This window comes from Callionymus lyra, chromosome 18, assembly GCF_982586985.1.
Source record: "Callionymus lyra chromosome 18, fCalLyr1.hap1.1, whole genome shotgun sequence".
Taxonomy (NCBI): Eukaryota; Metazoa; Chordata; class Actinopteri; order Syngnathiformes; family Callionymidae; genus Callionymus; species Callionymus lyra.
The window spans coordinates 14603162-14626278 of NC_141835.1; the positions used below are offsets into that span (position 1 = coordinate 14603162).

At 38.4% G+C, this 23117-nt stretch overlaps 1 protein-coding gene across 1 annotated transcript in view; it reads right to left on the reverse strand.

The window, feature by feature from the left end:
• dnajc17 (DnaJ (Hsp40) homolog, subfamily C, member 17) overlaps positions 1–23117 on the reverse strand; it is a 40286-nt gene that overhangs the window by 14231 nt on the left and 2938 nt on the right. The window contains exons 2-10 of the mRNA XM_087779687.1: positions 20150–20219; positions 18198–18256; positions 18034–18121; positions 17887–17960; positions 16428–16503; positions 14278–14327; positions 10645–10722; positions 8940–9020; positions 6946–7053 (exon numbers count right to left, since the gene is read on the reverse strand). Of these exons, the coding sequence (XP_087635813.1) occupies positions 6946–7053; positions 8940–9020; positions 10645–10722; positions 14278–14327; positions 16428–16503; positions 17887–17960; positions 18034–18121; positions 18198–18256; positions 20150–20219 (684 nt within the window). The remainder of the gene's footprint in view (positions 1–6945; positions 7054–8939; positions 9021–10644; positions 10723–14277; positions 14328–16427; positions 16504–17886; positions 17961–18033; positions 18122–18197; positions 18257–20149; positions 20220–23117) is intronic.

The window sequence follows — 23117 nt, forward strand, 5'->3', positions numbered from 1 at the left end:
GTCCTGATGATGGTTTAAACACTACCGTCTGACCAAACAAATCCTGCATCTCGACCCGACACGGAGGAGAAAACAACACAAGGACTCGTCGCATGCGTCGAGGCCTGACAACGACAATACCAACAACGCCATCTGTTTTCTTTAGATCCAGGAACGTTCTGTCTGCTTCTCGGTGGGGGGGCCACTCGAAAAAAGCCTGTGGGGTAGAATCAGTCAAATTCCTGACTGCACCGCTAGTCACATAAAAACCGCAACAGCCCCGTCTCGAGAGTTCTTGTCTACGTCCAAACAGTAAGTTTGTGGCAACGTCTGCGATTCCTATTTGTTTTGGCGACGACGGTATTTTTACTGGATGTTGCAAATTGGGACAAAAACACATTGCAAAACTTCTTCGTGATGAACCGTGGATTGTTTTGTTTTTCCAGTCCAAGGTTGGAAGTCGACCGGGCAGCCGATGTTAAAATAGTCTTCGTATTTCGATGACTAGATACCCTGAAGATATTGGGTTTGGCGGAAATGTTACAACAAACTAAAACAAAATGACAACATGGGATTCAAAGCTGTAAAAAAAAAATGTGCTACAAACTTGTATTACGGTAAAACGGGTGAGATTGTTTTTCAAGCTTTGCCCAAAGGCACAAATGCATAAAAAATGACCGAACTTCAAACGCTAATTACAGGGTTGCCAATATCCATTTGTCTTTTCAATGCTTTAATACTATTTCATTGGTGCCATCGGCTCTTCAATAATACCACAACGTTATTCAAGCTTCACACATAAGCTGTAGTTTCGTATTATAAAGGTTCCACCACCGAACATTCCCGAGGCGAGCTCGCCAGATTCCGAGCCTTGTGGCCAACGTTTTTAAAGTCACGTATTGCGAGACTTTCACAAAGTCTTCATATGTCTTCAATTCCTCTATCTAGAGCGTGATGATGTGAATTATGAGTGTGTATAGTACATTTGAAAAAAAACAAACTCCTGATTATTTTTCTTGACCAAACACATTTTTCAGATGCAATTGACATTTCTATAGCAGCACAGATGTAAATGTTTTCATAGTCGGAGTCCAGTGTGTCCATATGTTCCCGGGAGTTATGATTACACTGTCTACACAACAGTCCTCAGAAGTGAGTGATGCTACGAAAGAAGGTAAATGATGTCCAATTATATTATCTACACACTTCTAACAGGTCGGGTTGTAAAGTTTCCTCAACCCCATGTGTTCCTGCTTATCTTTTTTGACAAAACGTAAACTCGCCTTCGTAGAAAATATCGAGAAAAATACCGTCATCTTTCAAACTCGGGGCTGCTGAGATTTTGTTTTCACATGTCAGGTCCTCAATTAAAACTTTGGCGGAAAGAAAAACACGTCTCCTGTTGTCACAGGGAGTCCAACGAAAGGGAATGACAGGAACAGACAAGCCAGTATTATATTACAATTCTGCCAAACAATATCAAGGACGAATGATATAGTTTGGCACTTTTACGACGTCCTTCCATTACATCCATATCAGATAAGAAACACGGGCCAAAGTAAAGTGTGGGTTGGAGGCGCTTCAAAATAGCTGGTGTCATTACCCGTGACGGTTTGAATGTTTTTTTTTTTGTAGCTCCCAGGTTTTAAAGGGGTTTCAAGTTTTCTGCTCCCCTATGGTAACACCCAGCAAAGAAGTTGTAAAGAATGAGGAAGCGCTGAAAATGAGTAATTACCATTATAACGCACACAAAGGTAAAAGGAATGCTTCTGAAGGAGAATGCACCAGAAATTGCACCAGGGACCCTGGAATAGAACAAAGGGTGCGAGCGACTGCCACAGGCACTGCTATCTAGCGTCTACATTGGGGTCAATATGCAGGTCGTACACAAAAGTAACAGATCTTAATCCTAAACCACTCAACTGGGAAATCATTTTGACAAGCCATACCTCTGCCAAGGAGCTTATTTTAAATGGCTTCATAAAAATTTGGTATCATTTATTGCTTCTTCATTAGCCGACTTCAAACCAAACATTTTAATCCGAAAAAACTTTTTGAGTGATGTTTTTTTACAGAAGACAATTACACACATAACTAGCTTTAGCTTAAGTCATGTGGTCTCTATTCCATTTGAGCAGGATCCAGCTCACACTCCTTCGACAGGTATGACTCCTCAATGCTAATCCGATGAAGTGGGGTCACTCTTAAAACACTTGGTCAAGTGCAGCGCGTGGCTTTACAAATCCGAGGCCGTTTCAGGTCAGAGGGTTATTTTCAAGTGAGCGAGCAGGCGGGCTAAACAAACATTCCCAGAATAGAGGTTCTGCTGCATCTGGTTTGTGTCATGAGGAGGCCTGAAGCCACTCGCTGGTTTAAGGATGGACGAACAAGACCAAGGAGCTCAGGATGTAATCCCTCCAGACTGACTCAAAAAAAGTTTTCAGATTTAAAAAGAGGTTTATGGTGGATGAAGGTTTTTTTTGTGTCAAAATACACATTTGCAGGTCAAGTACATGTTCCTTGTCAAAACAGACCTTCATTGATTAAAAGTAAGAAAAACAAAGATATTAAATACTTCATATTAACAAATTTACTGCATGTGAATACTGCTTTGTTGCTCTTTTCAGATTCTCATTAATATTAAAGATAGAGTAAAATCCTTTTCTTGTTACAAAAATAATGAAAAAAGTGAACATAAAAGAGTTTCACCAAGTTCCAGTGAACTCTTTATTCTGCCTATGACCTGAACAGTTGAATGACTTTGTAGAAAATGTATTTTCTTCCAGATTTTTCCCCTGAGTTGGTAGAATAAAATGATTAATGACAGCATATTAATTACCTCCCTAAAGGAGAATACAGGCACCATTGAGAGAAACGATTACGGATTATCCTAGCTCCCGTCAAACCAAGAGGTCGACGAAGGTCGGCGTTCTGTTCAGGCAGGAGAAAGCTAGACCCATAAATAACTTGGAAACACGACTAATAAAAATGCCATCAACTTGTCATGTTGAACAGAAAATAGCTTCTTAACCTACTTGTGTAAACTCATATTTTCTCCTCATTTCAGCTCGAGTGAAAACTAAAGGTTCATTGGATGACGCAGATGTCATTCCACCATTTGGGAAAAGATATGGTTTTAGAAAAAATTATCTGTTATTGGACCGCAGCTTTGTTAAAAATCATACTAGATTAATGTTCATGTTGATATTGTGATGCCAGTGTGTGTTGTAAGATAAGGAACAGCTTATCAATGTCAACAATTATACAGAGGCTTCATAAAAAGATAGAAAGGCTGAAGTAGGATTTTGATTGGTGACCGTTTGATAGAAGAGGGACAAACAGAAATATAAAAGATACAATAGAGGCCAAAAGTTTAGACACAACTTTTCATCCAACGCTTTGTTTTTCATGATTATTTACATAATAGTAACTGAATTGATCAAAATTATGAATGAAAACATGCAAGATTATGTATGAAATATCAGAAAACTTGTCTTATATTCTAGTTTCTTCAACTAGCAACCCTTTTCTCTGATGATATCCATCTTCTCAGGTTTGTCTTGACAGGGTTACTTAACAGACTTTTTTGACTTATTAATGGGGTTGGAACCATTAGTTCAGAAATCAGGTCGATACTATTGGAAAACCTTATAATTCATTTTATGAAAAAGAACCAATCAGCTAAATAAAGAGAAACAAGTGAAAATCTTTACTTTAAGAAATTAAGATAAGTCGGTTTGAATTAAAAACTTGAGCCCAGAAAGTGTGTCCAGATCTTTGGCCTGTACTTACTTTTACGGACAGGATGGCAAATATACCTTTTGTTCAGCCCAAGATTAAGACAACAAATTGATTTTTCATCCCTTGTGTAATTTAGTTTGACACCCCTGGTGTACAGTATAAGCCTGGCATGGTGGAGTGAAAGTCAAGATCTGTGGTATGGGTGTGAGAAAGAAAAAAATAACCGATATATATTGATTTATTTTTACGTTACAGTTGTTGTATCATGATATTAGCTACAGCCCTAATCTGTTTCCAGATAAAATGCATCAATTACATCAAATAACTGATCAAGCTACAAGAATAGTTTGTGTAAATTCCGCCTAAAATCAGGTTGAATAAGAATCACCCCGGGTTGTAAAAGCCAAATATACATACGTAAAACAACAACTGCGAAATCTCCAGGTCATTTCCATTTGTATTTTGAAAGAGGAGCGTAGAAATGCTACCTGGAAGCGAGACTGTGCTGCTGGCTAATCCAGGACTCCAGAGACGTGCACTGTAGCAAAAGTGCAGACAATTCTTATTTATTATCATCAATGGGGCAGAGAGTTTGGATTGCAGTCGATGTAAATCATGTCACATCTGTTTTTAAGGACAAGCAAATACAGCGCCAATGATACGCAACGTCGTCTCGGGAGGAAAAAAAAAAGGCGAGGGGAGCCGGGGGGGCCATTATGTCCATCACATTGGCCCGGGACATCCGTCAAAACCTCGGAGAGCTGAAACTGATGCTGGAGTGTGTGCGTCGGTTCCCTTCCCTGTAGAGACTCTAATAACGCCGTGTTTGGACGTGATGAGGTTAAATAAGCAATTCCTCACCTAAACGTCTCTTGTGTAATTGCAGCTGGCTGGCGTGGAGACGTGATGGAGGGATAAACAACGGGAGAGCGATCAATTTCCCCCTCTTTTTTTGTTTTTTTTATTCTAGCGACCTCTGAGCTTAAGAGCTTCTTATTACCCCTCTGTCCTTCTCCAGCCAGATGTGGAGCAACCTTATGGCATGTGTGGCCTCTTTAGTGAGAACATTTCTGAAGGATAATTCCAAAACGAACCTGCCGTAGTCTTTTTTTTTTTCAAGCAATCAGCTTTGGAACAAAAACAAAAGCATAACTACATTTTAAAAGATTAGTTTGACAATTCCCAGCGTGTTGGCTCGATCTGATCTGACAAAAGGCTCAGCGACGGAGTCGGGGGTGAAGCCCGGTTCAACTCTGGAGGCCTGACTGTGTGTCATCTGTGACGCATGAACCGTTCATACTGTCATTAAAAGCGATAGATGAGTTGTCTCTGATACTCAAGGTGTCAATGGGAAAGGACAAAATCAGAAATGAGGATATCAGAGGGAGGACAGAATGGTCATGATAGCAGGGCTGTGTATTGACAAGAATCTGGTGATACGATACGTATAGCGATACATGTGAGACGATATATTGCAATATATTGAGATACTGTATCAGGAACAATGATATATTTTTTCTTAACCCTTTTTCTGGATTTACAGCAACGAAATGAGTTAATATTTTCTCTTATCATATGTGGACCCGCTTCTTAAAATACTAACAAAAAAGGTAAACTTATATTAACAACGAAGTGCATTAACAGCCGCAAACAACCTGGAGCAAAAATGAGTCCAAACATCAGATTTAAAAGCTTTAGACTCTGGTTTTTCTTTGCATTTTCACTTATTGCTGCCATTTCGCCAGTTTGGTTGTTACTTTGGCTCGGAGGAAAATGATGAATGTTGCCAACTAGTGGCCAGAGGTTTAATTGCAGCACACAAATGAATAAAGCCGTGAATATTGGAATGTTAATTGTAAAATAAAACACCAAATCGTTTTTTATACAAACACTATTGAAATATAAACCATAAAATAACTTTTGATTAAAATAAAATGTTATTTAAAGGTTAATTGAAAATAACGATACAGTGCTGGTAAATATCGATCTAGTATCGGGGTTAAAACATTGCGATATATATTGTTATATCGATAGTTTCTTACACCCCTAACAAGATAGGTGAAGGTGGAAGAGGATGACCTGGAGCAGGGGTGTCAATGTCAATCATATTTGGGGCCAAAATCTTTTAATAATCAAGGTCGCGAACAAAATGTACTGTATATTTATCAAGCTGTCCGGAATAATTCAGATTGTTTTAAGTATATTTGCGTTTGTCCTCCTTCATCAGTTTTACTCTAATTGAAAGACTTTTTCTTATCATTATAAACTCTGCAACTTTATGTCGTCATATCAACATGAACGTTAATCTACTACGGGCCAAACAAAATTATGTGGTAGTCAAGATTTGGCCCCCGGGCCTTATGTGACTTGGAACACCAAAATTATCATTATTTTGTCTAACAGGTCACATCCATTAGAATACAAGCTTAATTTATTGATCCTGAATTGACACGATTAATGCAATTGAAGAGACGCGTGTTTACACTTGTGTAGATGTTTACATTTGTGTGTGTATCTTTTTTCTTTCTTAAAATGGCCTGAGGCAGCTCATACTTTAACTCTTGCCAGCTCTTATGGCAACAGCGTTTATATAACAGCACAGAATCAAATCAATCAAATCGTTTCCACATGGATCTGAAGGTTTTGTTTGATATAACAGTTGCTGGTGGTGGCTCACTAGTGACCTTACATAATCTCCATCCTCCACCTTAGAATGGATCACAATAAAAAAAGTAAAGTATAACATTTTAGAAAGCTAGTTAATATTTAATGTGTTTATTTAACTGCCATCTTTCTTTGATATTAAAGTAAAGCTATCTTGCACCTTTATTCAACAATAACAGATTTAATATAAGCCCTTTTAAAAAAACAACTACTGTACTTCATGAAATGTTTTGACACGCAAAAAGTAGATTGCACTGCTGCAGCGCAGCATTCCACGGATCCCTGGAGCTCACCAGGGAATTCTGGCCGATGTCGAGCGAATGCATTCTACACTCCAAAGATAACAAACGAGGCGCCATTTAACGGAACACATTGTTCCGAGACAGTCGAGTGAGGGAAAGCAGCGGTCTTAAATTTGCACTTCTTCGCATGAAAATTCACCTCAAAATGAGGAGATAGAACTGTTGGTTGGCGCCCGTACATGTGGAAAGAGTTTATGACGCTTGGCTGGTGTGCTGACGAGGGAATGTCAGAAATGCATTTTTCAGGTTACGCTGGTACCTGTGTGGACTTGAACGATGACGGCGCCGCCGCTTCTGGTTTTCCTGATATCCACGATATCTTCAACGGATTTTCGGTCAAGCCTTTCTCGTACTGCACCGCTCGCTCCTGGAGACACAGGCGAGACTTGAATCGATTTTTCAAGAGAGGCGTGATACAGTATATGTGTGAGGATTACAAGCAAAAACAAGGAGAACTTTTAACAAAATAATTTACTAACACAACTTTGCCTTAGACATGAGATAACACTAACTAGAAGAGCACTGAGACAGGACATACCTCTGCCAAGAGCTCACATAAAAACAAATATATTAAATAATTCCATGAATTTAGAAGAAAAAGGAAGATTTTCTGACAAGAAATCAAACCTTAAAGGTGAAGGTTTCCTAAGGCTTTAAAAGCACCGTATTATTCAGGACTATAAAGAGCACCAGATTATTAGGGGCAAGATCCATGAACCGGTATATTTTCATACACTATTAGCCAGGAATAGTTTGGGTTGTGAGTTGGGGTGTTATAAAAAAAATTAATACAGGGATATATCACGATTTTTTTTTCCACAATACTGTATCGATATTTGAAGGCACTGTATGGATTATTTATTATTATTTTACATATTTAAACTCATATTTAATTTTTTACCATAGTTCTTTTATGGTTTTCATCTTAAACTTAAGCTTTAAACTTAAATAATTATATTTTTAATTTACAATTTAAAATTCTTGGCATTCATTATCGTTTTAATTAAACTTTTGCTAGATCAGCAAAAGATTCAGCAGTCATTACGTCCTCCGCAGATAAAGGAATAATAAAATCCCACGAGGTCGCGGAGATGACTGAGGATGAGAGGATACAGTTGATTTCCCGTCTTTATTAAGAGTTATGTGGTCTGTAGAGTCCGCAACACCAGAGTCAAGTACTCGGACAATACTACATACAATACTTGTGTCTACAGTATAGCAATATAGTGTATCGTTTCAACTGTATCAGTAAAGTTATCGTATCGTTAGTTTCTTGGGAATACACAACCCTGGTCAACAGGGTTTCGGTGTGCAGAGAGACGTAAATAAATAGAGTATTACCACTGCAACTAGTAATACTAGCGAGCCCTTAGCAGAGAAATACTACAGCGCCCAACTGTCTAATATTACGGCGCTCTGCGTGGGTAACTTAAGCGCCTCATAGAGTAATACAATGGGTTCTTGCGGAGTAATATTATGGTGCCTTGCAGGGTAATACCACAGCGCAGATTTTTGACACCGTGTACCACTTAAAATTGTTCGTGGTACAACCAGAATTCATTAACAAAGGGCGCAACAGATTATCAGGCGCAATTTTGAGAAAATGTAGGGATTTGCGGTGACCCTTATAGTCCAAAAAAAAAAACTTTACAAAACTATAACTTCATTATGCAATAGTAAACAAATATATGTTTTATAGTCTTAACCAGAGCAAACTAAGGGGGAACTGGATGAGCCAGCTATAGTGGTCCGAGTTGGGACAGGGGTTGGTCCTTTTATGTGACTAATGGTGTCTGTGACTTCGTTGTTTTTTATCAATCCATCTTGAAAATACTTCAGAGCAACATCAAAGGTTCTTCTCGGGGTCTCCAACTGTATCTGAAGACAAAGGCTTGTTTGTTTCTGGAGTCGGGAATTTGGAGATGAGCAGGAGGAGAGCGTTAAAAAACCTGTGCCGGAATCCCAGGAGGGTGGCAGAAAAACCACATGCTGTGATGAAGAGACCACAACATAAAAAAAGTGGACCACAAGTAACCGAGGGCCCGGGGACCCAGACAGTTTGGAACAATAAGGTGGCGAGATGCCTTCCGTCCATTTGCACGCATCCACACAAACATCCGAGCGGATGAATGCGCGACTGCTTAAATGACTGCCGTCTCTCTGGTAGCTCCAGAGACTCATTAATCTCATTAGAGAGACCCAAGCTTTTTTGAAAATAACCTTTTCTGCAGAACAATAGCATGTGATACTTACAGCTGCTTTCACGGATGCGAATTCCACAAGACCGCTTCCTCTCTTGTGACTCGATACGATCACATGCGAAACATCGCCGTACTGGAGACAAACAGCAGAACGACAAATTAAAGCAGATTGTTCCAGAAAATCCATTTATATCTCGTTTCACACCACAACCCAGAAAACCATGGACACGGCAAACATGTACAGACTCTAAATGGTGAGACAAAAGTAAACGTGACAGACTTTTGGAAGGAGTTTGGGGATTAAATATGTGCGTACATATTAGATCTCATTTCTAATGATGAAGTTCATGTGTTTGGAGGGGAGCCAGTGGAAGAGTGGGAGCCTGTGGCATCTCAAAAGTGAGAGCCGTGTGGACGTCGTAAACTTTCAACTCCGTCGGAAACAACCAATTTGACATTTTGGCGGAAATCGGAGGCTTCCAAAAAAAAGCGCCGGACTAAACGATGAGCCACAAGTCCACTTGAACTGATAAGTCTTTTTATGAAAATCTATTTTCATTTAATTATTACTAGTTTCCAATTTCACAACCTCATCCCGTGAAAGCGTAGCCTTCTGGGAAAAGCTGAAATGTGTGGTTTGAGGACAGCCAACGGTGACACACCAGGGACTCTCGGAGAGACTGCATTTCACGAAATATAAATATCTTAACATGTTTTGTGGACTCGGAGGAGAAAAAAATACGTTGTCTGAAGCAGCCAAAGGACACACGTCTGGAGACCAGAGAATGTGTTTCTTTGACACAAACTTAATTGAGTCTCCTCTAGAATCAGACGGATCGGTATTTTGGAAGGGAGGAACTTTATCTGAACGCTGGGGTTGTGAGAAGAAAAACTGAGCGAGGTATCGATAAAGTTTAGACTCTTCTGGTAAGTTTGTTTATCTATGTGGTAAAAGGTTCCTGCGGCATTTGTGGCCCGTGAGAAGCTATTATTCGGCCCCTAATTTGATACCTAAGTGCGGGGGGGTCCATCTTTGTCAGATGGCAAATGAATAAAGACAGTCACCATGTCATATATTATCATTTAAATGTGTTAAATCTCAAGATGGAACAGATAAACGCAAATAAAATGATGAAATTGTAAAAATAAATTGTATTTTTGTGAATATGTTTTATGCATATTCAACTAAAAGTTACAAAAAAAAGTTTGAAATAGCCTTTTTCTTTGTCATTATTGTACATTAACATAGGGTTTCACGGACCGACGGATGGCGTGCGTGCAGAGGAGAGATTTAAACACCTTCTTCCTCACGCAGCTTGACGTCAGTGACAAAGACCTGGTCTTATTACCCGCAACCTTCACCCCCATGAAGCTCGGCGGCGGAGTTGCATGACAAGAGCACATTTCCTCATGCCTCCCTTGGCATGTTTAATCACCTGGTAAGAGGGGCACAGAACGATGGCGTGCGTGGCTTTAAAAGGGCACTTCAACATTGCCCTCAGCACTTGAGCTGCAACAAAACTTAATGGGCCTCGTTTAAGAGGAAAAAATAAAAAATCCACACACAATGATGTCATAACGAGCTCCGATATGGCCGGACACTGCAGGAAACTTGTGTGGCGGCTGTTGCTCCAGAATACAGTCCAATTAAAGCTCATTTATTAATCTGTTCAAAGTGTTTTTATGGCTATAATAGCTGTAATAATTCTCAACAAAGCATGCGATCCTCTAAAGTCGTGTGTGACGAGATATTTCACCTTTTGAAGAATGCGGAAAAGAACTTCTTGAGAGTATCCTCCGTTGGTCTCGTCGCCTTTTTTACACTTCCACTTTAACTGGAAACACAAAAACAACATTAGAGATCCAAAATGGTTTAAGAGAAGACAAGGAATGAGTGCTGCCAGAAGGATATACAGTACATACTGTTGACTTTATGGCAAAAGATTTAAGTCGAGTCTAGACTTTTTTTAATGTTTTTTTTGCATAGTTTGATTATCCTTTTAAATCTTTACAGGTCCCCTGGGTGTACTTTATTTTTATGGATGCAGTATTGTTCGAAGAAATGTTCTAGGAGAGAGTGCTATTGTGCTGAACAGACACGGTTTAAATGAAAATAACAAAAACGAACTGATATGTTGAATCTGAGCTATCGGACACATTTACAATAAGAATTATTTACTTTTTGGACTTTTATTATCCAGCATTTTACCCTCTTCTCTTTTTTTAAAATTAGGGTCTTTTTTTTAAAAATTCCCTTCCCCTTCTTTATGTCTGCTTTTGAGTAAAGAAATAAAATTAAACGTACTTTCTAAACCAATGGACACTGGTACTTGCTTCCTCTGATTGAACTCATCCTTGCTGCTTGAACTGTTCAATCCTCTGGGTGGTGACAGGTTCAAATCATCTTGTTTTTTTTTGTTTTCTCATCAATGTTATCTTTTTTCTATTCATCAGTTTTAGCAAATTTGTACATTTAAAAACGATCGTACACCTTAAATCATCCGCAGTTTGGTTTAGTACACATAATTCACGTACAATAGTAGTATTTACAATTTAACATTTTCAACAGTAGTCAACCAAATTACAAAGTACAATTTTAATCAGTCTTCAAACGGTTAACAACTGAAATTAAACCATTTTTTTTGTTTAGGATGGAAAAGAATCATTTATGTGTGTCAATAAAGTTATGCATGTCATGTGACAAAAGGATCATAATTTATTTATTTTATTATAAGGCCTGAATGAAAATATAGGGCTGAAAAAAAATCAAATCAAATCAAAAAAAAAAAAAAATCAAAATCTGGTGCTGGTTTCCTTCATCAAAATCACAAAAGTAAAACATAGGAACCTTGTGTTCTTTTCTCCTAAATCCTGCAAGAGGCGGGAATTCTGAACTTCAAATGTGCATCAGATGTCATTTGAATCATTGATGGCAAACTCACAAGATGATTAGTTACTTTTTAAATCCATTTCAGCTATTTTTACATCAAATTCTTTACTATCTACATCGGGTGCTCAATACATCGATATATAATACATTATGGTAGTGTGGGTACAGTATATTGTATGACTTTTTGCGGCAGATGCCTTTCGAAAGTCGCATCAATTCAACTTTTCAAGGAAAATTTCTTTTTTGGTGCGTTTCACCTTGACTTTTAGATTAATTCTGTTACTCAAAGTATATTTATAACTTCATTGAAACCACGGAAAATAATGATTGTTAGGGTAAAGATGATTGGATCAGGCCCCTAAATGCTAAAAATAATAATAGTAACGAATCTGTCATGAGGTCCGATATTTTAATAAGTAGCTTGAATGCTAAAAAAGTTTGGCGCCTGGAAATTAATTGCTAACATTCTAATCTTGTTGCCAGGAAACGGATGAACACGTTGCAAAGCTAGGACACATCATATGCTACATATTCAAACCCCTGACTGGCCAAATAAAATAACTTGCTTGGTGAGATTTGGCCCCCTGAGCTTGAGTTTGTCACTTGTGTCCTACCTTTTGTTCGTAACCAAGGACATCAATTATAGGGAAAAGTCAAGGCCCTGGCAAGTCGACTGTCTGGCGTTTTCAAAATGTCCATTCTTGCAGTTTTGCCTGAGCCAACTAAGAAAATCTCCTCTCTCTGGTATGTAGATTTATATTCCATTTAATACTTTAAATTTAGCTTTAACACCTGTGGAAATGCACTGTTGAAATGTTTAAGGGTTCTTTTTATGCTCCTCTCCAGCACCACTAAAGCCCGAGACTAGCGGGAGTTCATGAATTCCTAAAAAGAGACATTGCACAAGCCTTCATATCCACTAAAGACACGCAGGAGGCGTCTCGCCAATATCATGAAAGTAGTGTTCTAGATGGCAAGCACACGTGTTGACGCCGCTCCAGCTCTCTGCTCAGTGTCAGAGAAGATTCTGCGCTTTCTTTCTAAAAAAGAGTGAGGGTTAAAGATACGTCAGAATTGTCTTAGCTAATGCTGCGCGGCTAACCTGATCTGTCACAACGCGTTTAGAAACCGACGGCTGCGGTTTCGCTCTAACGTGGAAACCTTTTGGCGACACTGGAGTGTTATTTAACCAAATCAAGCCAAACTAAACCCCTTGGCTTGTGAGAAGGTAATAGATATGCCTTTTTCTGCATCGCTGTCACAGAAGCGGCAGGAAAGAAACATAAGAGGTGCACAAAAGCGATAAAGAGGGAAAAGGCCAAAAAGCAGAAAGGAGTCAATACTTCACTGGCTATGACCGGTTGGCAAGAGTTGAAGGGACAAAGAGGATGCAAGACAGATGCTGAGCCGAGTTTGTTTCCATTGGAGTTGTAGCTCAGTTATTTCCTTGATACCTTTCCAGGATCTCTTTGATGGATGACTTTGCTGTCATATCAAAGTTTGATGCGTGAGCGTCGAGCAAGTTTGTCAATAAAGGCGTGTGATGTGAGGCCACCGCGACTTCAAAAAAAATCTGAATCTGAAATATTCAACATCCACAATTCAAACACCATCTGCAGGGTTCGTACTCAGTACAACTGCCCCAAACATAGACAAGATTCACCTGCCGCTCATGAACTTGCAATTTCATTTTTAAATCTCACTTAATGCACACAGCTACATGGATGGGTTCAATAGGAGGGGGTGAGACTAAGAACGAGGGTTTGGAGTGAGTTTGCTAGTGTTTGTTAAGTCAGAAAAAAAACTCTAAAAAAGTGAATTTAGGATAGTTGGATATTGTTGTTTTTACATTTTTTTTTATTTCAGTTACAGTTCAGGATGTCCCTCCATGGCAGATAAAGAAACCTAGAAACACTTATCAACAAGTAAATAATAAAAGTCCATTAGAAATATGTAAAATAGTTCAAATTCTTCAGTCCGATAATTTTCTGTTTAGAGCAGGGGTCTGGAATTCAAATTTTTGGAGTTTTAAATTGTTGAGTAGCCAGTTCAAATTGTTGTTATTCGACAATTTGGGGATTTTTGTGTCGTGTTGCTGTGTATTCGGGCCATTTTATTTCGTTATTTTAATAAATCTTTTCTGTCTTATCTCAATGGAGGGCCACAGAATACCATTTCAAGGCCTGCAAATACTCCAATAGCCCTATGTTTTTACCAAATTTGAAAAAACTCCAATCATGAGAAACAAAAAATACCAGTTGAAAAATGACCAGATATAGCCATTAAAATGTAAAGAAGCTTATTCAGTTACACACTGGATGTAGCTTCTCTAACCTTTTTTGAATACAGTTGTGTTTCTTTATCCAAAAATGTAAACTTCACAAAAAACTCGATGCTATACTCGACATGAAATCCACAGCTTCAGAATCTCTGTAATAACTACCGATCACATGTACATAGGACACGGCCTTAAAGTTATCAACATGGCCTAAAGACTTACCTTAAGTTTTGGGGCTGTGTCGGGGACTGAAGAATTTTCAACTCTTGAGCCTTTAGAAAGTGGGGAGGAGAGAAGAAATATGGTTGTTAATATACTAGTACTGTAATATATAACATAAAATAGGACTTTTTATACAGATGTACATTCTTAATTATTAGAGTTTAAGCTGATCTCAACTTAAAGCAATATAAAGGCTTATGCCTTAAATGAATAGAACGCTTTTTTAATCAAGGGAATAACAGTGTTAAATCTTCGAACCCTAGTTTTGGATACTTCTTTTATACCTTGTTTGTTGCCATTGTCAAGAGAAATTTCTCTACTACTGACGATAAAAAAAACAGTTTCATGATTTGGAAAATCAAGCCTATTGTACACACTTAAGTGCAACTGCATCACACGTTTCCTGAAGTCAATTCTTAATCCGAGAAAGTCATGAAAGTTGAGAACTTTATCTTCAGGCTTATCTCGAACTTTCATACAGAAATGGATTCTCAAATAAGTCATTCAATGATCAAGTGTTTGACTTGGGCCAAAAAAACACTTTACTTTATCCCAAGGTTTTCAAATCACTCCTTAATTGTGTAACGGAATTCTTATAAACACAGCACCAGGATTTGTAAATCAAACTAAAAAACTGGTCTTAATCATACGCATGAATTCGGAGTTATGTTACAAGTGAACAAATGACACACAACTGCATGCTTAAAAATGCCAAAAATATCCTCCAGCATCTAAAATATCAAAAAGTATTACAATAACACGAATAAGGCAAATCGACATGTGTTTAAATTTACTGTTAAACACACAAATTGATCAGAACGTATCAGTTTTGTCATTTGAATTTCTATAAAATTAGACCTACTGCCAGGTCTAAATGTATATGACTTTCATGTCCTCATTTTAACTGATTATAGGACTATTTCTGCAGTATTTTTAACGTCTTATTATATATTTTTGTCATGAAGCTTTACAAGTATTTGTAGCTGTGAATATGTACATTAATTAGGACGCTGTTAATACTTGTAGGAGTATGAATATGCAGCAACTAACTAACTAATTAAATGCTTATTTTTGAGTATTACAAAGCTATTAATACTTTCAGAGTTGTGCTTTTTTACTTTAAAAGAGAAATAATTATTTATAGTAAAATTAGTAAATAGAGAGTTAATCTTTAATAACTTCTTTATTTCATGTTATTATCAAATGTTCAACTTAAACGCATTATCATCCTATAAAGAATAGATAAACAAGGTGTGAGTAAGTAATTTATATTGTTTAATGAGAGGCTAATTTGCTGCTAATAAATATATGACTAAATAGCTTATTAATAGTTAATATGTTCTCTGTTCTAGAGAGTTACCAGATGTGTATATAAAACTAAATAACGAAATTACATCCATTCTTTTAATAGTATTCTCCCATCATATCAAGGATTTTTTTCCTCTTCAGGAAATATAAATCCTTTGCTTGAACATGTAGCTGAACTATAAGTAATATTGATTGACAAATGCACAACGATCCACAACTGTCCTGTGGTAGAACTGGTTGCTGTGTGCATGGAAGACTGAAGGAAAAACTGATGCATGTAATAGTAGCAGCATGATCTTCATTGTTATGACACCACTGATATTTCCTTGATACTCTGCAGAGCTCCGCGCACCACTTGAAAAAAAAAAGTCTGCATGTACGATGATGAATGTACAGCTTTGGCGAAAGTCCGTCCAACAAGTAAATCAGAAGAGCCAGATGTGGACTTGGGGAGGCTAGACTCGAAAGATGTGCCGACGATGCGAAAGAAGGTCCGGTCAAAGATCCAAAGAAGAGGTTCAACTAGACGCGTATTCCTCAATATCATGAGCAGCATTAACGTAAAAGCATTATCAGGAGGTTAAAAGTTGGAATAATGTTTGGTGTTCTAAGTGGTAACATCTAGAGTTTCTGCTGCCAAGGAACAAAAGAAGTTCTTTTTTTTTTGTTTTGTTTTGTTTTCGATGAGAATAATAACGGGTAAACCGCAGGTTGTCTGCTGACTTCTGTGGTGGGACTGACAGTTTGCTGATGGGGTTTATTCCAGTCATGGACCGAGTCTTTGCCAGAGTATCGAAGAATCTGCAATACGGGAGGTGAAATGTTTCGAAAAGGCTGCTTACTTTCTCTTAGCATCTGCTCGCGGCGACTCTGTTCCTCCTCCAGCAGTCGCTGTCCTTCTTCCCGCAAGCGGACGATCTGAAGAAAGAGTTTAGATGATTAAACACACATAGATTTAATTAAAATAAACTCATTTTAGACAGGACAGTGAGGTGTTCCGAGTGGGAGGAGGACATCCTGGCCAGATGGTCAATTGAACAAGAACAAATTCCAATTGAAAAGAAAAGAACAAAGACTAGTCTATGGCCAATAACATACCTTAAAATGTGGCTCTAGAAGATAATCTTTTCATAATAAACAAACAACAACTATACAAAGCTTAATGTAAAGGCCAACGCATATGTTGGATTAGCGCCCCCTGTAGTTTAACAAAGACAAACAAGGGATTGAATGTTTACACCTGCAATGTACTTCAGCGGTAATTAAGTCAGATGGACATGCAGCAGAAGACTGTTATACCTAGCCTGGTTCTGCTCAGGTTTTCTGCTTGTTCAGCTCATTGTGTTTCAATTGGACCCGTGTTTGTCTTCTTTGAGTGTTATTTTCAGTGTAATGTGTCTCGAGGTCGTTCTTATGTCTTTGACGCTAACATTAAGTTGAACTTCTTTCAGATCTTCTGCTTTAACTCGGATGCAGATCTGTGGCTCAGATCATATTTTGTTTTGCAATTTTCAGCAAACAATGCGTTTGTCAACATTTGGGAGTTCTGGTGTTTGAACACAGCTGGGAAAACATATGGTAAAGACGGGGGCGATTATTCTCAGCCGTTATGGGCGAGACAGACAAAAGAACGCACTTGACACCAACTTATTTATTATATTCCCAGAGAAATATATAGTTAAGGCAGAGAAAATGAAGATAATCATGTCAGAAATGTAAAAAATTAACAACACATCAATACATATTTAAGTCCAATTCAGGTTTGTAACAATACAAAAAATAGAAAAGCACTCGAGTACAAACTGCTGCCAAGTAACTAAATGCCATTCACCTGCACTTTTGCAACAAAAAAAAAAGAAGTCGGCACTCAATCTGCACTGCCAGTAGGTTCTTAAAACAAACAACGCCACCTACTGGCGAGTTCCTCTCACACACTAATCCCTACTCAGTCATGTCATGACTCACCTCTCGAACACGCACATCACTTTATCCAGCGTAGCTTCTAGCATCTAGTCATGCAACATCACCTAATGACTGGACTGATAATTATGATATAGTGCTGAAAATAAAATGTATTTCTCATGAACCCCGCTTTCTGGAAGCGTTCAACTCAATTTAGGTCGAGGGACCTGAAGAGAAACAGGGCAGAGGCACCTGGATGTGCTGCAAAGTTTCCATGATGTGCGGTAATAAAATTGAAACGTATAGTTCAATAGAGCGTGCGAGAATGAGAAAGCCACACATGATCCTTCTAAATATCTTTTTAGAATCTAAACACCATCAATGATTGAAGATACGTACTTCCTGTTGTTGCCGGACGCTTGCCAATTCATTTTGCTTTTCCAATTCCGCCTGATGCTCTCGTTCTTCCAGGTCTGTCCGGAGCAGAACGAACAAAATAAATTGCTTGAATCTCTTAAATAGTTCACTTGAGTAACAGCAACTCACCGAACTTCATTTTCTTTCTTTTGCCGTCTAGTTTTTGAGTTCGTTCTTCTGCTTGTTTCTTGGCAGCGCAGATCTTGTCATACGAAGCCTGAAAACAAAGTAAAATATCAGTTTTTTTTTTCAACATTAAAATTCCATCCTTAATGAAGTGTCGGTGGACCTACCCTGGCTGCAGCATCCGTCAATAAGTCGAGGGCTTCGGTGAGCTGATGAAAAAGATCGGCTGAAAAACAAAAGAACGTGTCAGAAAGAATTACAGCGAAAAATAGCATTTAAAGAAACAAGTTTAAATAAAGGTTGAGGGGGATTTTTTTGAGTTGACATGCAGATGACTTAAATAATAGATTCCAAGAAAGTAATTTGATTACTTCAAACCAGCATTTAAGAAAGCGGGAATCCATCGATGCAAATCTAAAAATACATGTTGTTGTTCTTCTCCTTACAACCTCCGTGATCGTCTTTGTGATTTTGAGATCATCATCGTGATTATGTGAAATTGGTTTTGGGCGAACGGCCCGTGTTGTCACCATCATTTTGGTTTCTTGCCACTCCTATTATGAATTTGTAGACACGGACAAAATGCAAAAGCGTAACCGCGGACATGTGTTGGAAATCACATGAGCTAAAACAGGAGTATGCAAATAAGAGATACCTAATCTCGCTTATCGGAGAAGTCATCTCCGTACACTTGTCTGGGACAGGAATTACAGCAACCCAGTATTTAATCAGATTTATCATGACATCATTCCCTCCATTGGAGACATAAAATAATACAGAACCAGAAATGTCACTCGGATTGAGAAATTATTGAAGCAGATACAAGTTTTGTGTTGCATGAGAAGAAACATTGTCTTGTGTTGTTTGAAAATAATTAAAAATGGGACCAACACCACACTCTGATTAGACTCTCATTTCCTGTTGAAGGCTGTGCAATAAATATCAAATGTGTTTGGCCGGTGACTTGGAGTGTGTTTTATATTCCGGCTCATTGTCTGATTGGGTTTGACACAGAGGTTTTCTTATCATTATTCCCAGTTATTTTCCCTTTTCCTACAGCTATAAACCGGGTAGATCAATAAAATAGTAGTTACCTTCAACCAACCTGTTACTTTTATCCATATTAAAAATTGTCCCGAATTCAATACTGACGTCAGACAAGTAAAGGGTGTTGTGGTAGGTTAGCCAAAATAAAACATTTTCATGTATTTAATCAATGGGAAAATATTTTACAAGAAGTTTTTTCCCTTATAAAACACTCACTATAACAAGGGCAGCCATCATTCAATTGATTTGACTAACAGATTTGCGAGAAACCTGTTTTGAATTTAAACAACACTTGAGAAACCGCTGTATCTGTCACTCATGGTTACAATATACCTCATTGATAAAGTCACCAGGATCACAACCCTTTTACTCATCATGGTGCCAGCCCCACAAACGCAGCTAAAAACTTGCCAAGTTCAATCATCCACTTGGCCAAGGAGGCCAAGCTGACCGATCCAGATCCTCCTTGAGGGGACCAGAAGAGGACTCGGAGGAATTGCTCTGCCAGAAGAGGTCAGGTTGAGTTACCTACAGACCTGATTCAAGTGACAGAATCTCTTGCCCGCCGGGCATCTCAAGGTGTCACAACATGGAGAGGAGAAATGAAGGGTCTTTGTGTCGAGTCGTGACCCTCAGCTCACCTCTTACAACTTCCCCGAAGGGACGCAAGACTTGGCCCGCTCTTATGCAATCGAGACCAAGTCCGTCAATACGCTGGTTCAAAAGTTGAGGCCCTCCAAACCACTTCTTTTCCATTTCTGGGAAACCGACCCCCTGGTTTTGCATTATCCCACTCAACCTCCCCAATTTCCTTGTTTTTTTCCTGACATAATAGAGAATTGGCAGATCTCTCAGAGAAACCGCAGAAGCCTCCTCTCGCAACGCTGTTGCCTCATGAGCAGACTTTGGCCCAAGGTGCTTTCCTGGAGCCCCACGCTGGTTGTTGACCAGCTATAGAAGACTGAAGTCTGGCAAGGCAACGGCAGGTGAAACCAACGATCATTAAGGCGAATCGCACTGTAATTATTCCGTGCAACAAACGGCTCTATAGTCCAGGCCTTCATCTGTTCACCTGCTTTTGGGTTATCTGGATTCTTGTCCGGATGGCACGTCAACGCTTTCTGCCGAAAAGCCTTTTTGATCTGAGGGAAAAAGAAAAAAAACAAAGTGATTAGGACACAAAAGAACAAATTATCCACTTAGTCGCATACTTCGGCCATGTGCTGTTTTTTCTAACTCGGTAGCAATTATCCTCTAATGTGGTTGTCCTTGGCCCAGAAGAACGTGTAGACGAGGAACACGGTCACATTTAAATAGAAGTCCAAATGGCAGGCATATGACAAACTATCGCTGGGGTCCAGATTTTAATACAACAAACCTCAGTGAATTTGGATAAAGGCAACACTCTCGCTGGCTCTTTTTCTTTCTTTTGACTGCTATTTGGAATTGGACCACTTTATTTTGTGTTGCACAACTTAACTGCCAGTAGTGAGAACAACCAATGCAAACTGTGAATTAATAAATGATCCTTGTTTAACAGAATAAAGAGTGAACCACCTAAGGCGCTGCGGCGCCACAACAGCTCATTTGTAAATCCGATAATCTTTATAAAATACATTTAAAACATCAAGTAGTGCAAACATATTAACAAATATATCCTGTGTATATGACCTATTTTGCTTAGGTGGGTTTCCTCCCACAGTCCAAAGTGTGTGGTTACGACAACACAAATTGTTAGCAGTTGTAAGAGGTTGTCTGTTTACGTGTGACCTGTGACAGAATCTATCCAAGGTATTTCCTGCCTCTCACCCCAAGTAGCTGGGATAGTTTCCAGGCACCTCTTGCCATCCCATCAAGAGAATAAGCAGATGAAATATACTACATTAAAAAAAATACTACATAAAAACAATCGACAACCAACAACAACATTGACCAATAATCAACTATCTCATCTTAGACACTTGTTGTTTATCATGGTTTTGAATGTCCATGACGGTTAATCCACTTTTGTAAATCTCCTAGAATAAATTACAGCAACTGCTTAATTATATCTTAAGTTATTTAAAGTGCACTTTTGAACAAAAGGACAGTTAATGAAGAGATACATTTAAAGCAAACTATAACATAATTAACAGAGGTTTGTATAGTTTAACCATATTGTGTGTATAGTTACAACTTGAATCCAACACCAAGTGTATGTAAGAGTCGGTCTAAGACTGAAAATATATGGAGATCTGTAAAGATCACCACAAATCAGTCATTAAAACTTAAAAGACATAAGGTTTGAGACAGTTTTGCAAGACTGAACTGCTATTTTTCAAACCTCTTTGTATCCAAAAATCCAACTTAAATCTAAAGTCATCTTCTTCATTATAATCTCAGTTTCCTTTTTATATTCCCATATAGCATGACCATGTTTTAAGCATAATAATCGTGTTAAAGAGTCATTAGACACGTCCTCCATTTCAATTTCAGGAATATTTCAGTTTGAGATTCTCTGAGAACCGGCTATCATGACCAAAGGCGCTCTTTGATATCAAAACCACGTTGTTTATTTTCTGAAGGAGAACATTTAAATACTCTGAGGCCCACTGCACATTTTCATGATGGATGTTACGTGAGTGGCGACTCCTTCTTCATTTAAACTTTGAAAAATGAACACAAACAGAGCACTATTGTCTGTAATAATCCAGACAAGGCCGACATTAATATCCTAGGCTTTTAGCCAAGACATTTTGGAAGCTCGGGAGAACCACAGTGGAGCAACTAAACAATATTTTGGTGTTATGTATTGTCACGTGAGGGTTTTAGTTCCAGTAGACTTTTTAAACTCTGGGTCAGTGCGTGGAATTTTAACCATTTCGTTGGTCCTTCTCGAGAACCCGTTAATGACAAGATGGTTTGAATTAGCGTGGAGAAAGAAAGCAGAAAAACTTTCCGTGGAGCCCAGAGGGAGCTGTAGAGTGCAGCGTTGAAGTTTTCTGCACACAGCTTCCATCGCATGCTAAGCTTTTGGCACATATATAAACCATACATCAAGCTTAGACACAAAAACACATACACATTCTCGCTGGTCTTAATCAGCCAAGCCACTGTTCTGCATGTTTTCACGTAACCCCCTTCAGCGCAAATCCATCTGCTGCCAAAACACCGAATTTGGGAGCTCCTTCTCGTCTGGGAAAGATTTTCAATGAGCACCTCGTCTCCTGGCCTTTTTTTTTGTATAATTTTGAGGAATGAGGTCCAAAACAAAAGACGGCTTCACTCTTGGGTTGAAATAAATACAATGATGAATGGGGTTGACTGGTTAAAAAATACAAATACAGCCGCAGCGTAATTTGAGTAATGGCATTTACATATCCAAATTTATACTTACTCAAAATGACTCCACTTGAATGAGGATTATGTAATACTCAATTACAATTATTGCACAAAGAGCATGGACTAAAATCTAAAACAAAAGTCTGTTGGATTTGAAAAGTTTTGATCGTATCAAAATGAAAAAGAGGAAAAATCTAGGAAAGGTTCCTTTGGGGAAATTAGAATTCCAATCACTGCACAGAGCCGATGAAAGAACAGAAGCAAATACAGATGAATAAAAGTATAAATAAGAATTTAAATAGCATTTTAGATTAAACCACTTCGCCCCCTGCCCTCCTTCCTATTGTCCCTAAATACAGAGTTTTACAATTGGATAAAAGGAGCAACATCCTTCCACTGAACCGATCTTCTATGTGAAGGGGATTTTGAGTTGTATATTCAAGGATCTCCCGTCTTCAAATGTCACTAGGAAGTTAAAAATGACACCTAAACAGAACGATTATATAAATAAAATGAGATAAAGGTATGTCAATTTCAAATCGTTATACCGACAACTTCTTTTATTTACATTTATTCTAAGAATACTTTTATTTGACTTGTTTTTTTTTTGTGTTGTTACAAAGTGATATTATTATTTAGTTCTGGGCTTTCTGTGATCACTTGATAATCTTGACACTTGCAGGGTTGTTTGTTGTTCCACATTGTCACCAACTTGTCAA